Consider the following 17,251-nt stretch of genomic DNA (forward strand, 5'->3'; position numbering starts at 1 on the left):
AACCCTAGTTATGCTTTTATTAGCACTCAATTGATATTCATGAAACACTGACTTTAGGGGATTTACGTAATCTAACAAGGTTTAACCTTGTTTTTAACTAAATGACAGTGCAAGATTGATATGATTCCTGCTGTTCATCATAAGGTATGGTTTGTAACTGCTGCAATGGGACCACATTCACACTGTGCTGGAACTGCTCAGCACATGTCCATACATAGAACATGGTCTGAAGAGGGTTGCAAAGCCTACAGATTTGTGAGAGTATGTCGCCAGCAGATAACAGCACTCGTTGCACATTTCCTCATGACCGTTCCTTCACTACAGGTGCAAACACACCTGGAGGTTCCTCTGGGGAAGCCCAGAGCTGCCTTATACTGTCACAGGCAGATGTGCCCTGATAGACAGGCTAGTGCACACAAACATGACAGATTGCACCCACTTCCTTGATTTGGAACTGGGGGACACCACACCTGGCATGTCCGCCCACACACAGAGATTCATACCGTGCACACACCTACTGGAGTGACTCATGCAGATGCATTGCATGGAGGAAGACAAGAAAATGAATATACATAGACACTCATGGAAAATGTGTGTAGAAAGTTGTGAAATAGACAGGAGACAGCATTCAGCCCCTATAATCCCCTTCTCCACACTGAACCCACCTGAGTCGCTGGGCAGGACCTCCACACTCCAGGCCTCGCTGGTGGTCTCGGAGATGGTGGATCCATATGGGTCTAGCAGCACTGAACCAGAGCCTGGTAGACACAGCAGGCTGCCCAGCATGTTCTCTACAGCCGCCCCTGAGAACACACGCACAGACAGACAGAGAGAGAGAAAGCCTGGGGTCACGGGCATTTCATGCTGGGCCCAAAGGTGTGCGCACGCACACACACACACACACACACCTGTGCCAAAGGTCAAAGGTTAATGGTAATATCTCACCCCACCACCACCCCCTGAGCCATGACTTTGAGCTGTTGATTAAGCCGGGCATTACTCACAACCAAATTACCCCTCACCCACCCACCCACCCTCCCACAAAGTCCTCCACACGACGTCCCTCCATTTCCATTTGGGATGCTGCGGCAGGTTAACAAGGCGGAAGAATGCGGAGGAGGGGAAAGAGCTAGCAGGTGTGAGTGGGAGTATGGTGGCCGGGGTGCGGATCATGAGTCGACCCGTGGTACCCACACTCCCAGGTATGCCATGTTTCCACTTCACAGCACACACACAGGCGCACGTGCGTGACAGCGCCCAGGCAACAGTCTGCAGGGCGGGGGCAGGGCCCTTCCTTGCGGCAGGAGAGCTCTACCCTGCTGTCCATGTTTACAGTCTTCAAGGTAGAGGCGCAGAGCACTTGTCTTTCAGGTGGATGATTAAATGAGTGGCACAACAAGAAGTGAAACAATTAGAATGTCTGCCTCATTATCATGGTAATCTTATCAGTGGGATAATGAGGTATTAATGGATATTTAATGTGCATCTCATAACCCAATCCCTTGGAGAAAACACATAAGGAAACCGTTGTAAATTCACTTAATGATGGAAAAGTCCCCCAACGCCATATTCCGAGCAATGAAAAATGGTGGATGCAAATGAGAAGGAACCAAGGTCAATAAGACTGCAGAGACTGAGTGAATATATATGAGCGAGAGAGAGAGCTTTGCATGGAATAAAATGAAAAATTCTGATGTCTTAAGGCGTCAGCATGCTTCAGTTCAGCTGGTGCCAAGCTGAACTTGGCGAACCGAACAAGTGTGCTCGCAAACTCCCTTAAAAAGACCTTCTCTTGAAAACGAGAAAAAAAGCAGCAATAGTACCGTTTGGCCATTGAGACGCCGTAGCCACTCTCCAAAATAGTCAGAACTAATCAAGAAATCTGTCATTGACATTTTTGCCAAATAAATCTTATTTGCGTGATTTTACATCTAACTAAGATGTTCAGTGAATTATTGTTCAACGAAAAAAAATGTGCATGAAAACATGTCGTCTCTCATTGAATGACAAGAACCCCTCCTGTTGACCAATCACCGATGAAGGGGCGTAGACTTCAACCTTCAGCTTGCCTCCAGAAATGTTTTGGTGTGCACAACCAACCCCCCCCCCAAAAAAACTCACCGAAGTCCAAAACGTCGTCATAATATTTGCACGAATTCTACCGAACTGTTTCGGCTGGGATGTATGCGGACGCCATTAGAGAACATTAAAAGGTAGTCCTTACTTTAAAGAATTAGCTAAATAAAATGGGATACTCCAGAATAAATGTGACCATAGGCTATATTGAGTGGAACTGTTAAAAAATCAAATTAAAATAAAAAAGTTAGAAATACAAGCTAGATGAATAGCAGATAATGATAATGAGCTGCACACATGAACTCATACTTTGATTGAAATCATGCATCGATGCTTCAATGGAAACATTCTAGTTATGCACAAGGATCTCAAGTTGGGATTCAGCCCGAAGTGCCCATTTTCTACCCACATATAACCATCTACCCATAGCTAAACTTAAAAAGGGCATTCAAGAGAGTGATCTCAATCAAGAACACACCCATCACTCGAAAAAAGTTAAGAAATAGCAATGATTATCCCTTGAGGACTTGAGTGCTTTATAGGGCAGGCCTGTTTATGGAGAGGAAACCATAACATGCCGTTATCCAACATACACCACAACAGTATTGTGCTACATTCTCAACAAAAATATGCAACAATGTCAAAGATTTTACTGAGCTACAGGTCATATGAGAAAATCAGTCAATTGAAATAAATTCATTAGGCCCTAATCTATGGATTTCACATGACTGGGAATACAGATATTCATTTATTGGTCCCAGATACCTTTAAAACAAAATGGGCCTAACAATGGGCCTCAGGATCTCGTCACGGTAGCCTGGTGGTTAGAGCGTTAGGCCAGTAACCGTAAGGTTGGTGGATCGAATCCCAGACAAGGTAAAAATCTGTCGTCCTGCCCCTGAGCAAGGCAGTTAACCCACTGTTCCTTGGGCGCCGAAGACGTGGATGTCGATTAAGGCAGCCCCCCACACCTCTCTGATTCAGAGGGGTTGAGTTAAATGTAGAAGACACATTTCAGTTGAAGGCAGTCAGTTGTACAACTGACTAGGTATCCTCACTTTCCCTTTTCTTTCAAATTGCCTCCGATAAAATGCAATTGCGTTCATTGTCCGTAGCCTGTTGTGAGGCCGGTTGGATGTACTGCCAAATTCTCTAAAATGACATGAGGCAGCTTATGGTAGAGAAATTCATGTTAAATTCTCTGGAAATAACTTGTGGACATTCCTGCAGTTAGCATTCCAATTGGACGCTCCCTCAAAACATCTGTGGCACTGTGTTGTGTGACAAAACTGTACATTTCACAGTGGCCTTTTTTCCCCAGCACAATGGGCACCTGTGTAATGATCATGCTGTTTAATCAGTTTTTTGATATGCCACACCAGTCAGGTGAATGGATTATCTTGGCCAAAGAGAAATGCTCACTAACAGGGAGGTCCTTACTACACTGAACAATAAATAAAATAAATTATATATATAAATAAAAACACACATGGCATATGTTGGAACTCCTTCAAGACTGTTGGAAAAGCATTCCAGGTGAACCTGGTTGATAGAATACCAAGAGTGTGCAAAGCTGTCATCAAGGCAAAGGGTGGCTACTTTGAAGAATCTCAAATATAAAATAGATTTCGATTTGTTTAAAACTTTGTTTACTTCATGATTCCATAAGTGTTATTTCATAGTTTTGATGTCTTCATTATTATTCTACAATGTAGAAAGCAGTAAATAATAAAAACCCTAGAATGAGTCGGTGTACAAACTTTTGACTGGTACTGTAGGTCTTACCAGCTATTTCCTGCAGTCTATCTTCGTCCATGTTGGGGTCAAAGTCGCTGCCCAGCACGTCTGTGCTCCAGGTCTCACTCACAGTCTCAGAGATATCCCGGTCATCCGTCAGGCCCATCATGTCTCGTATCTCAAACTTCCTCAGTTTGTCATCCAGGTTGTCCTGAGTGGTGGCTGGGGGTTAAAAATAGACAAAGTTATCACAGCTCAATTTAACAATACCTGACATTGATATACACTACCGGTCAAAAGTTTTAGAACACCTACTCATTCAAGGGTTTTTCTTTATTTTTACTATTTTCTACGCTGTACATCAAAATAATGAAATAACACATACGAAAACATGTAGTAACCAAAAAAAAAAAAAAGTCTCCAATCAAAATATATTTTATATTCTTCAAAATAGCCCCCCTTTGCCATGATGACAGCTTTGCACTCTTGGCATTCTCTCAACCAGCTTCATGAGGAACTTTTTTCCTTCTTCATGCATTTGAGCCAGTTGTGTTGTGTTGTGACAAGGTGGGGGGAAACAGCTCAAATAAGCAAAGAGAAACGACAGTCTATCACTACTTTAAGACATGAAGGTCAGTCAATGCGGAAAATTTCAAGAACTTTGAACGTTTCTTCATGTGCAGTTGTAGTAAGGACCTCTCACTGTCAACTGTGTTTATTTTCAGTAAACTTAACATGGGAAAGAAGATTCCACAACAGACAAACTAAACACGTTCCACAGACATGTGACAAACAGAAATTGAATAATGTGTCCCTGAACAAAGGGGGGGGGGCGTCAAAATCAAAAGTAACAGTCAGTGTCTGGTGTGGCCACCAGCTGCATTAAGTACTGCAGTGCATCTCCTCCTCATGGACTGCACCAGATTTGCCAGATCTTGCTGTGAGATATTACCCCACTCTTCCACCAAGGCACCTGCAAGTTCCCAGACATTTCTGGGGGGGGAATGGCCCTAGCCCTCACCCTCCGAGCCAACAGGTCCCAGATGTGCTCAATGGAATTGGAGAGCCGGGCTCATCGCTGGCCATGGCAGAACACTGGCATTCCCGTCTTGCAGGAAATCGCACAGAACGAGCAGTATGGCTGGTGGCATTGTCATGATGGAGGGTCATGTCAGGATTAGCCTGCAGGAAGGGTACCACATGAGGGAGGAGGATGTCTTCCCTGTAACGCACAGCGTTGAGATTGCCTGCAATGACAACAAGCTCAGTCCGATGCTGTAACACACCGCCCCAGACCATGATGGACCCTCCACCTCCAAAATCGATCCCGTTCCAGAGTACAGGCATCGGTGTAACGCTCATTCCTTCGACGATAAACACGAATCCGACCATCACCCCTGGTGAGACAAAACCGCGAATCGTCAGTGAAGAGCACTTTTTGCCTGTCCTGTCTGGTCCAGCGACAGTGGGGTTGTGCCCATAGGCGACGTTGTTGCCGTGATGTCTGGTGAGGACCTGCCTTTCAACTGGCCTACAAGCCCTCAGTCCAGCCTCTCTCAGCCTATTGCAGACAGTCTGAGCATTGATGGAGGGATTGTGTGTTCCTGGTGTAACTCGGGCAGTTGTTGTTGCCATTCTGTACCTGTCCCACAGGTGTGATGTTCGGATGTGCCGATCCTGTGCAGGTGGTGTTACACGTGGTCTGCCACTGCGAGGACGATCAGCTGTCCATCCTGTCTCCCTGTAGCGCTGTCTTAGGCGTCTCACAGTAAGGACATTGCAATTTATTGCCCTGGCCACATCTGCAGTCCTCATACCTCCTTGCAGCATGCCTAAGCCACGTTCATGCAGATGAGCAGGGACCCTGGGCATATTTCTTTTGGTGTTTTTCAGAGTCAGTAGAAAGGCCTCTTTAGTGTCCTAAGTTTTCATAACTGTGACCCTAATTGCATACTGTCTGTAAGCTGTTAGTGTCTTAACGACCGTTCCACAGGTGCATGTTCATTAATTATTTATGGTTCATTGAACAAACATGGGAAACAGTGTTTAAACCCTTTACAATGAAGATCTGTGAAGTTATTTGGATTTTTACAAATTATCTTTTAGAGGGTCCTGAAAAGGGGACTTTTCTTTTTTTGCAGATAGACAGAGGTCCTTACAACACTGAACAAAAATATAAATGCAACATGTGAAGTGTTGGTTCCATGTTTCATAAACTGAAATAAAATAATCCCAGAAATGTTCCACACACACAAAAAGCTTCTCTCTCTCAAATTTGTTCACATTCCTGTTAGTGAGCATTTCTCTTTGGCCAAGATAATCCATTCACCTGACTGGTGTGGCATATCAAGAAACTGATTAAACAGGGCCTCCCGGGTGGCGCAGTGGTTAAGGGCAGCTGTGCCATCAGAGTCCCTGGGTTCGCGCCCAGGCTCTGTCGTAACCGGCCGCAACCGGGAGGTCCGTGGGGCGACGCACAATTGGCCTAGCGTCGTCCGGGTTAGGGAGGGCTTGGTCGGTAGGGATGTCCTTGTCTCATCGCGCACCAGCGACTCCTGTGGTGGGCCAAGGTTGCCAGGTGCACCCTCCGACACATTGGTGCGGCTGGCTTCCGGGTTGGATGCGCGCTGTGTTAAGAAGCAGTGCGGCTGGTTGAGTTGTGTATCGGAGGACGCATGACTTTCAACCTTAGTCTCTCCCGAGCCCGTACGGGAGTTGTAGCGATGAGACAAGATAGTAGCTACTACAACAATTGGATACCACGAAATTGGGTAAAAAAATATATTTTAAAAAAGGGGTAAAAGAAAAAGAACTGATTAAACAGCATGATCATTAGACAGGTGCACCTTGTGCTGGGGACAAAAGGCCACTCTAAAATGTGTAATTTTGTCACAACAATGCCTCAAGTTGAGGGAGAGTGCAATTGGCATGCTGACTGCAGGAATGTCCACCAGAGCTGTTGCCAGATAATCGAATGTTCATTTCTCTACCATAAGCCAAAGCAAAACAAATAAATAAACTGGAATGAGTAGAGTTTCTAAAACTTTTGACCGGTAGTGTAGCTGATTATTTCTCACAACACACCATGTTCATGCTCCAGCAGTTGTAGAGCCTCCACCCCATTGCTCCCTGATGGCCCAGCTCCCAGCTCTGACACAGACTCTCCCTCCAGGTCCAGAGACGACACAGAGTTAGACCGGTTGGACGGACCTGTGCAAAGAAAACAATTACATTGTGACATCTCTAACTACAATGCATCAGATTACAAAGTCCTCTTCTGAATCCTATTTTTGTGGTACATTAACAGTTACTGTGGTTTACAAAAGATACACTGTAATAACATCTATTATAAACTCAATTCCATGGTCAAACATTGAACACATTCTGTTGTGTTGCTGTAGTAACTACTGAGTTAGCAAGGCATGTGGGCTGTTAGCACACTGACCCTCTGAGATACCCTCCAGGTTGTCACTACAGAGGGAGAAACGCAGGGTTTTGTCTGGTTTGCAATGGTGCTTGGTGTCGTCTGCAGGAGTGTACCCTTGTGCTCCATCAGTCTGCTGCGCGGTCAACACCTGAGAGAGAACAGCACTGGTTACTGCCACCCTGGCTCTTGATATGGGCTTCCAATAATGACAAATACATCTGTTACATAAAAGTATATATAAAAGTAAGTGATCTTTGATTTGAACGATTGTGTGGAACTGTATTACAGCACATCTCCCTAATGAACTAATCTTCATGATCCAGGCTCCTTAGTTACCTCATTCTCTGACATCATGCCGGGGATGGTCTGCGGGCTGCTTCCGAGTGAGATCACCAGCACCTCTTCTGGCATCACCTCCTGCAGGGATTCCATGGAGCTGGCCTCTGCTTCCCCCTGCTGGGCCAGCTCAGTACGGCTGCGGGAGGCTGCTGGGGGAGCAGGAAGACAGACGGGATGAGGCTAACTAAATAAGATATTCAGGGTTAGCAGGGGACACGGAGTTACTCTAATATTCACTCATTAACAGAAATTCAGAGTGCGCAAAAGACTGGGATCGGTTTCAATTATAAAAAAAGCAAAAAGTAGGCAATATACTATCTATAAAACAACCGAACGTACAGACTCACCTACCTACACACAACTACATACAGACTGCTTTGCTAGTTAGATTACCTGTAAGTTGCTCCCAACCTGTTAGTTGCTCCCAATCTTTCAGTTTTGCAATGTGAAAGAAGTATTGCAGTGAACAGAAATATTGGACTAATGAATCTCACATTTAATCATCAAATCAATGAATCTATCCTAATAGAGACTGAATATTTTGCTAGGCCCTGATTAGATAACCTGTGCTGTATAACCCGTGCAGTGTAATACAGGTCAATGACTGCATCCAATCAGGTTCACAAATCATAAGTGCATGCCAAACACAATGAAGCAGTCACATTCTGCACATGGCATGCATACCATTCTAATGACCGACCTGATGGACTTCTACAGGATGACAATCTATTCCTACATTGTGCTCTGTGTGGTTTTTTATTTATTTTATTTCATCTTTACTTAACCAGGTAGGCCAGTTGAGAACAAGTTCTCATTTACAAATGTGACCTGGCCAAGATAAAGCAAAACAGTGCGACAAAAACAACACATGGGATAAACAAACGTAGTCAATAACACAATAAAAAAATATATGTACAGTGTGTGTAAATGTAGTAAGGTTAGGGAGGTAAGGCAATAAATAGGCCATAGTGGGGAAATAATTACAATATAGCATTAACACTGAAGTGATAGATGTGCAAGTAGAGATACTGGAGTGCAAAAGAGCAACAAAAAAATAACAATATGGGGATGAGGTAGTTGGGTGTGCTATTTACAGAAGTGCTGTGTACAGGCGCAGTGATCGGTAAGCTGTTCTGACAGCTGATGCTTACAGTTAGAGAGGGAGATATAAGTTTCCAGCTTCAGTGATTTTTGCAATTCGTTAAAGTCATTGGCAGCAGAGAACTGGAAGGAAAGGCGGCCAAAGTAAGTGTTGGCTTTGGGAATGACCAGTGAAATATACCTGCTGGAGCGCGTGCTACAGGTGGGTGTTGCTATGGTGACCAGTGAGCTGAAATAAGGCGGGGCTTTACCTAGCAAAGACTTATAGATTACCTGAAGCCAGTGGGTTTGGCTACGAATATGTAGCGAGGTACAGTTAACGAGAGCATACAGGTCGCAGTGGTGGGTAGTATATGGGGCTTTGGTGACAAAACCAATGGCACTGTGATAGACTGCATCCAATTTGCTGAGTAAAGTGCTGGGGGCTAGTCAGTTTTACGAGGGTATTTTGGCAGCATGAGTGAAGGAGGCTTTATCTGCAAAATAGGAAGATTCTAGATTTAATTTTGGATTGGAGATGCTTGATGTGAGTCTGGAAGGATCGTTTACAGTCTAACCAGACACCTAGGTATTTGTAGTTGTCCACATATTCTAAGTCAGAACCGTCCAGAGAAGTGATGCTAGGCGGGCGAGCAGGTGCGGGCAGCAATCTGTTGAAGAGCATGCATTTAGTTTTACTAGCATTTAAGAGCAGTTGGAGGCCAAGGAAGGAGTGTTGTATGGCATTGAAGCTCGTTTGGAGGTTTGTTAACAGTGTCCAAGGAAGGGCCAGATGTAAACAGAATGGTTATGGTGCAAGACCTTCAAACAGAGGGATGCACAATCCCAACATCAGCAACTTTAATATCTCTTTCGCCAAAAGCATGCGTCTGAAAACATTCAGCAAACAACCAGGTATAAACGATGTTAACAAGACGAAAGCACAGGGCGAAGCAGGCATGGTCAAAACATGGACAAGAGCACATCTAGCGCTATCTGGTGGTGAAGCAGTGGGACTGCAGCTACATGGCTAAAAGCATGGCTGTTACTGTATGTTTATGACTGGCAGTGGTACAAACACACTTTAGTTCTAGTCAGCCTCACAGGGCTGCCAGGCTACCCACCAAAAGGGGTAACTAATGGAATGTGTGCAGACAGGGTGGTGGTTGTGGAATCCCAGGACGTTGCTAACTGTTGTCCTAATCGTTCATAGGCAGCAAAGGAGGAAGGAAGAAGGTTGAGGGTGAAAGAGTATACAGGGCAAATATTTAGTAGCAACAGTATAAAACAGTTTAAAATCTGACTAAAAGGTTCATATTTTAGGGCAGCTTGAAGCGGCTTATTTCATGGCAGAGGATGTTGTGCCCTCACATTTAATGAATGTATTTCTAATGGAGGAAGGTATACATTTCTCCATCTATACCAATTAAAAAGGGTTCATTTATATTTGGTCATTTAAATTGGTTGTCATTTCTGGAATTGAGCTCCAATCTAGAAGCTGCTAATTACCTGTAGAACAGTCAGGGAACCTCATTAGCTTCCTACATAACAGGGGCTTTCTAAGGCAGCCATTACAACTCTAGCAACCTGGTTATTTATTACCATGAATGAAACAACCTATAGTTTGTACATAAATACAGCAAGGCTGGTTTCAGTGAAGATTCCAACTGAACTCTACAACTGGTGCCATCAGTTACAGCAAAATACACTATTGAAAAGACATCCTATAATGGGAATGACAAGTACTGGAGATGAACACCGTACATCATTAAGCAGTATGTCATTTTATCTGTCAGAGAGCCAGTGGCTGCACATGTACAGTAACAATAGCTGAGGTAGGTACCTAAGTTCCTGTTCTTCTTGTTGGCAGGGGTGGTGGTTGGGGAAAGCTGGGGGGTGTTGGAGGGGGTGAGCTCCAGACTGTTGCTTTTCACTGTGCGGGACTGGGGCACGTTGGCCATTAGGGTCTCCAGTAGTATGTGCTCCTCCTCCCGGAGGTAGTCCCCTGCCATCACACTCCGTACAAAGTCCACCTGAACACCATACGATTGATTTACTTCATTTAATACTCTCACATCCTAGTCTCTATGTGGAACCTAATTATGATGTTTTTAATAATGCATGAATAGCTACGCTGGAGGATAACTTATGCCATAGGTGATAAGTACAGGGCTCTGCTTTACAATTAAACTAAAAGTGGCACTTGAGACATGCTAATGTGCAGAATACAGCTAGAGTAAGTGTTGATTATTGCACTGTTATAAGGAAAGGTTCCTGTAACTCCAGGAATATGTGAGACTATTTTGTATACTTGAGTATGGTATATCCCAGCTAGGGTTCCTGGTTATTCCCTCCTGATTCCTGGAATTTTACAAACAGGATTTCTGGAAAACCTGTGACTTTTGGGATAGTTACCAGAATTTTGTAACCCTAATACCAGTCCTTAAAACATAACACCACTCAACAACCTGTGTGAAATGTCTCTTTCTGCTCTGACAAGTTTGGGCATGTCATGTACATTTTCTGTAACATAGGAATCTCTACTGTTGCCTGTATAAAACATGGGGGTATACAATTCTTAGGCAAGGCTAACTATATAACAGTCAGACTCTGGGCTTCAGCAGCGTACCAGGCAGAGCAGCTGACTGTGTGTCATGTACGCCACAGTCCTGCTGAGCCCTTCAAGTAGGTTCATGGAGGACATGGGCGGCGTCTCCACAGCTCTCCCTCCGATTACCACATCCAGGAAGGCAGATACGCAGCTCTGAGGTGACACAACCAGACAATCAACTTCAATAATAAGGCAAGAAGCAAAACAAGTATTCAGAATGTAATTAAAGCTACCCCATGGGCAAACCGGTCCATATTAAGATGTGTGTTTGAGGATATTACCTTATCGAACTTGGCCAAATTGTTCTTCCTCCTGGGGTCTCCATCACCGTCAGCCATTGCCAACTGTTGAAGAAGCTGCCCTACCTAGAGGACAAAGATAATGATTAGAATACATACAAAGGTAACAATATTTTGTCTTGTTATTTAACAGTTAAAACAAGATTTGTACTCTTAAGCTGTCAATATAAGACTAGTGTGGATGTATGAGTCTGTTGGCTCCTCCACTGACCTGCATGAGGTTGAAGCGAGCCACCTCGTTGATAGGGGCGTCTGAGATGATGCCGTACTGCTCAGGGTTGACTATGGCTGGGCAGATGAAGCAGGTGAGCAGCAGGTCCGTGCACATGGTCCGCACCTCGCCCACCTCCAGCCTCTCCACACACGACAGAGTCTTGTACATCTGAGACACAATCCAGCGCAGGTTGTGGGGGAAGCAGTAGGTGTTCTGCTTCAGGTAGCCGATGAACTTGTTGACCAGGGTCACCAGCTTGGCCTCATTGGCCTCCACAGCAGACGCCACCTTCTGCCTGTAGCCCTCCGAGCCCTTCTCCCCAAACAGGCGCTCCTGCTGCGCCGGCGTGAAGCGCTCTGTCACCTTGGAGGGGTCCGTCTCCAGGTGGTCCTCATCCTCCACCAGCAGCTGCATGATGGGCTCATGGAGGGTGGCGGTGAGGAAGAGCTTGGCGGAGTACAGCCCCTCAGAGAAAAGCTTGAAGAGGATGCTGAAGGCACAAGTCCCTCGCCGCAGCAGCCGCCGAGGGTTGTCGCTCTCCTTCAGCTCAAACTCCACCAAGTATCGCAGGACCTGGAATTTATAGAAACAGCAGCACTGTTACCATCAGTTTTAGCAGTGCAGAGGTTAGAAACTAACTGCCTGATCACACTGCCTATGGGGATCTGTAATAGTAACATGTGGCTGCTTGGACTTTGTGAGTGCAACTGGCTATTGGCTGTGTGTGAACAGCATGTTTATAGTGTAAGTGTATAAATCAGAAGAGGTCTGGGCTGCTCACCTGCAACAGGTAGCTCTCATCCTCCTGCATGATACAGTTGCCATAGAGTGAGGTGAAGACAGTGTAAATGACCCCCTGTGTGTGTTCCTGGTTCAGCCTCTCCCCAGCCACCAGGCAGGAGGCCACCAGCCGGGGATTCTCCCGCACCCGGCCCAGGAATTCCCCATAGATGCTCTCCTGGAAGCCCAGAGTCTTGTAACCATCCAGGAACTGTGTGTCCTCCAGCACTTTGGCATGCTGGCAGCATTCGGCCGGGGAAGCCTCAGCACTGTAGGAAAGAGAGCTTTAATTACAAGAGCAGAAGGCTCCACAAACCAGGAGCTGGAATTAGGCAACAGCGGGCCACAATGTTGATTAGTGGTTGGAGTGACATGTAATTGTATGATATTCTTGCTGATCACGGGACTACTCTTATTCCTTGTAATTTCCCTTTTGACTTGCTAAACTAAATAATACTCAGCTGGGTCTGGCATGCACCATGTTTGTATTTGGCAGGATCTACCATAAACAAGATGATCACATCAGGAAGATAAGACAGTTAACACTGTGGAATCCGACTTCGGGACTACTAAGTTACTAGTTCATTAATAGGTCACTCGGTGGTCACACATTGCTGTACAATTTAAAATGCAGGACAATTTAAATTGCCAATTAATTGAGAGTTCCTATTAGAACTGTTTCTATTCTACAATTGGATCAGTGTCAATTAAGTGCGTTGGTGTAACAGTAGCTGTGGGGGCACCATGCTGACCTGGTGAGGATGAGCCGGTCGAGGTTGATCCTCTGCTGCTTGGTGATCCAGGCAGCACGGTACAGCCTCTCAGCAGTCTTCAGCACGTCCCCATTGAGCCGCTGGATCAGCTGCTTCTCTGAGGCCACATACAGCCGCTCCTGCTTCAGGTGATGGGCCAGAGTGTGGATGTCTGGCTTCATCTTTACCAGCTCACGCAGAGAGGCAAAGGACTGCAGAAGAGTGAGAGAAGAGAGGGATCAGTCACACTGGGAGAATGAGTCCTAGACATTCAGGGCAGAGCTACATACAGGGCAGTTTTGGAGTAGATTTATAAGCGTGGACAATGTAGCATTTCTATATCTGAGAGGAATTCAGATGAAGAGCCGGAAAGAACCCTTTTCCTGTGGATGCATAGCTGGCAGAATCCTAGCTCACACACGGACAGAGGAATTGGATTGTCAGTAGTCAAGAGAAGGTAGAAACACTACTTCCACTGGCTGAGAATGACAGCAAAGAGAGAAGAGGGGTGTGGGGGGTGGCTTCAAGCCATCTTCAGCAGCTGGCCCCATACTGGGGCGGCCTTTAAAAGAATTAACTCCTACTCTCACACACACAAGCGTTTGGTAGTATTATTCACAGCACAAAAGAATATGCAAATCCCTTTTTCTTCACACATACACAAACCAGAAAGAACACATTAAATTTAAATGATTTCCTGGAGAATTCTATGACACAAAAGGCTCTTTGTGGATGGCTGCTCCCGAGGAAAACAGACAAGAGTGTAAGGCTGGGAGGCCCGTGAAAACAGCCCAGAGAACCCTGCCTCAGACAGAAGGCTACGGCTATCAGAGGACACAGCCTGCTAGCTAGTAACAAGTGCAAATGCTTGATACTATTAAACAGAATCAATTAATGTGGTTTGAGGTATAAATAGTGTAGAGGCTTAGAAGCATTTATTTTAAACATGTCAAATAAGCAAGGTCATCATCATGGGTAATACACAAGGCAGTCTCTGTTTCTTTAGTATGCTAAATCCAATTATGGACAGGCCACTGTGGAGTTTTCTAGAAACATGAACACTGTGGGATCTCTGCTAAATCAAATTCTGTCAAATGTATAAGGTTAATCAATAGATTATTGAACGACTAGTATACTTGCCCATGAGATGATGCATGTGCCGTATTCTCTTGAGAGAGAGGACTACATTTGTCATAGTCCTGCGGGGAAGAGAAAGGGTATAGGCCTAGGGCAGACAGACAGGTGGTACTGTAGGAACTGTGGCCTGGTACTGGTATTAAAGCCATTTCTGCGTTAGAGACTTGTTGAGTAGACCTACAGTGCATTCGGAAAGTATTCAGAACCCTTGACTTTATCCGAACTGTTACGTTACAGCTTTCATCTAAATGTATTAAAAATAAGAACCTGAAAAATCACATTTACATAAGCATTCAGACCCTTTACTCAGTACTTTGTTGAAGCACGTTTGGCAGCCTCGAGAATGACGCTACAAGCTGGGCACACCTGTATTTGGGGAGTTTCTCCCATTCTTCTCTGCAGAGCTTCTCGGTCAGGTTGGATGGGGAGCGTCGCTGCACAGCTATTTTCAGGCCTCTCAAGGACATTCAGAGACTTGTCCCAAAGCCACTACTGTGTTGTCTTGGCTGTGTGCTTAGGGTCATCGTCCTGTTGGAAGGTGCGCTCTGGATTAGGCTATCAAATATCTCTGTACTTTGCTCCGTTCATCTTTCCCTCGATCCTGACTAGTCTCCCAGTCGCTGAAAATCAACCCGACATCATGATGCTGCTGCCACCACCACCATGCTTCACTGTAGGGATGGTGCCAGATTTCCTCAAGACTTGACACTCAGACCAAAGAGTTCGATCCTGATTTCAGCAGACCAGAAAATGTTGTTTCTCATGGTCAAAGTCCTTTAGGTGCCTTTTTGGCAAACTCGGGCTGTCATGAGGATTTTACTGAGGAGTGGCTCCCGCCTGGCCACTACCACAAAGGCCTGATTAGTGGAGTGCTGCAGAGATGGTTGTCCTTCTGGAAGGTTCTCCCATCTCCACAGAGGAACTCTGGAGCTCTGTCAGTGACCAATTGTGTTCTTGGTCACCTCCCTGACCAAGGCCCTTCTGCCCAGATTGCTCAGTTTGACCAGGCAGCCATCTCTAGGAAGTGTCTTGGTGGTTACAAAATTCTTCCATTTAAGAATGATGGAGACCACAGTGTTCGTGGGGAGCTTCAAAGCTGCAGAAATGATTTGGTACCTTTCTACACATTGGTGCCTCGACACAATCCTGTATCAGAGTTCTACTGACAATTCCTTCGACCTCAATGACTTGGTTTTTACTCTGACAAACACTGTCAACTGTGGGACCTTATATAGACAGGTGTGTGTGACTTTCCAATCATGTCCAATCAATTGAATTCACCACAGGTGGACTCCAATCAAGTTGTAGAAACATCAAGGACCATCAATGGAAACAGTACGCACTTGAGCTCAATTTCAAGTCTCATAGCAAAGGGTCTGAATAGTTATGTAAATAAGGTATTCCTGTTTTAATAAATGTGCAAAAAAAAATTGAAAAACCTGTTTTCGCTTCATCATTATAGGGTTGTGTGTGTAGATTGATGAGAAAATTTGTATCCATTTTAGAATAAGGCTGTAACGTAACAGAATGTGGAAAAAGTCAGGGGGTCTGAATACTTCCCGAATGCACTGTACCCAATGAGTAAGTAATGGAAAAGGAAGGGGAACTTGAAAGCAGAAGAACACTAGGTGGTGGGGAAAGGCGCAGGTTGGAATGTGTGAGACAGAATGACTGTAGTTACAGGTAGGCAGGCAGGCTAGAAATAGAATTCTCAGTCCAAAGCCACCCCAACCCTCTATACATCATCCTTAGGCTCAGAACAAGGAAGCACACCATCCATCTGATCAAAACACCATAACAGCACCTGAACCAGTGATGTAGAGTCGTGGTGTTTAGAACACAACCCAAACATTCCCTCAGTTGAACATACAACACAAACCAAGAGAACAAAGTGCTTTCTAAAGGCACTGGAAACTCAGCCAAAGTCCCCTTTTCACTTCCCCTCCACATCAGATCAAGTAGGACTGTATGCATGAGTAAGTTACCAACTCCAGTACACCATAATCTATGGTCCACGCCACACCACTGCTGAGCCGCAGCATCTCCCTTTGAAACTCGTCAGGCCTCCTTCCATTGGACTGCAGACATTTACCAGCTCCTGTGTGCAATGCCTTGGGTTGCACACTGCACCTCCCTACAATCACCTCCTCTAAGAATGAGCTCACACAACAGAGACATAGCAAAACTCTACCTAGCCTATTCCAGCAATCTGGGCCCACCACTCCCCAGATCCAACTGACAACATAGGACAGTCATATATTCTGTTTTAGATTATTAGGAAACTAAAAATATGAAATGTGAAGTGCCATACACACAATATACTCAACTGCTGTACCCTTAGGAGGCTCAGCATGTTTATGTTCAGATTATTGATTCTGGGATGGAGAAGTAGAGGGAATCGCACTGACACTGGTGTCTCCCTGGCCACTGAGAAGAGGGGCAATGTTGGGGGAGAATATGCTGTGTGGCATTACAAGCCCAATTGATGTTTTCAGTGAGTAGTTTCACTTTGAGAGTCATTTCGATGCTTGGCTAGCTCTTCTGCTTTCCCAACCATGTAAAGAATAATCCAGTGCAGTACTGTCATAAATACCTAGAAACTTAAGTTAGGCTATCTGAGCCCAGAGATGACAAATTAGTCAATGTTTCCTCTTACAAACACCATAACCAAAGGGGGGCATTCTGTAGGTAAGAGGAGTGCTGGCAGGAAATATTTAGAGACTTCAAGTTCAAAGGTGGGAGGGAGCAAAGGAGTAGCATCCAAATACAGGAAAAGGATAAATGATATAGGCCTAAATC

At 45.1% G+C, this 17,251-nt stretch overlaps 1 protein-coding gene across 5 annotated transcripts in view; it reads right to left on the reverse strand.

The window, feature by feature from the left end:
• LOC115111545 (GTPase-activating protein and VPS9 domain-containing protein 1-like) overlaps nucleotides 1-17,251 on the reverse strand; it is a 30,419-nt gene that overhangs the window by 11,345 nt on the left and 1,823 nt on the right. For 2 of the 5 annotated variants that reach the window (XM_029637699.2, XM_029637701.2), the window contains exons 2-12: nucleotides 13,316-13,527; nucleotides 12,565-12,832; nucleotides 11,781-12,356; nucleotides 11,552-11,635; nucleotides 11,289-11,423; nucleotides 10,503-10,692; nucleotides 7,577-7,725; nucleotides 7,259-7,388; nucleotides 6,898-7,023; nucleotides 3,862-4,035; nucleotides 666-803 (exon numbers count right to left, since the gene is read on the reverse strand). In XM_029637699.2, the coding sequence (XP_029493559.2) occupies nucleotides 666-803; nucleotides 3,862-4,035; nucleotides 6,898-7,023; nucleotides 7,259-7,388; nucleotides 7,577-7,725; nucleotides 10,503-10,692; nucleotides 11,289-11,423; nucleotides 11,552-11,635; nucleotides 11,781-12,356; nucleotides 12,565-12,832; nucleotides 13,316-13,527 (2,182 nt within the window). Of the gene's footprint in view, nucleotides 1-665; nucleotides 804-3,861; nucleotides 4,036-6,897; nucleotides 7,024-7,258; nucleotides 7,389-7,576; nucleotides 7,729-9,783; nucleotides 9,859-10,502; nucleotides 10,693-11,288; nucleotides 11,424-11,551; nucleotides 11,636-11,780; nucleotides 12,357-12,564; nucleotides 12,833-13,315; nucleotides 13,528-17,251 lie in introns of all 5 variants that reach the window. The other 3 variants (XM_029637697.2, XM_029637700.2, XM_029637696.2) reach the window with 2 other exon arrangements.

Source organism: Oncorhynchus nerka, linkage group LG27 (assembly GCF_034236695.1).
Source record: "Oncorhynchus nerka isolate Pitt River linkage group LG27, Oner_Uvic_2.0, whole genome shotgun sequence".
Lineage (NCBI taxonomy): Eukaryota > Metazoa > Chordata > Actinopteri > Salmoniformes > Salmonidae > Oncorhynchus > Oncorhynchus nerka.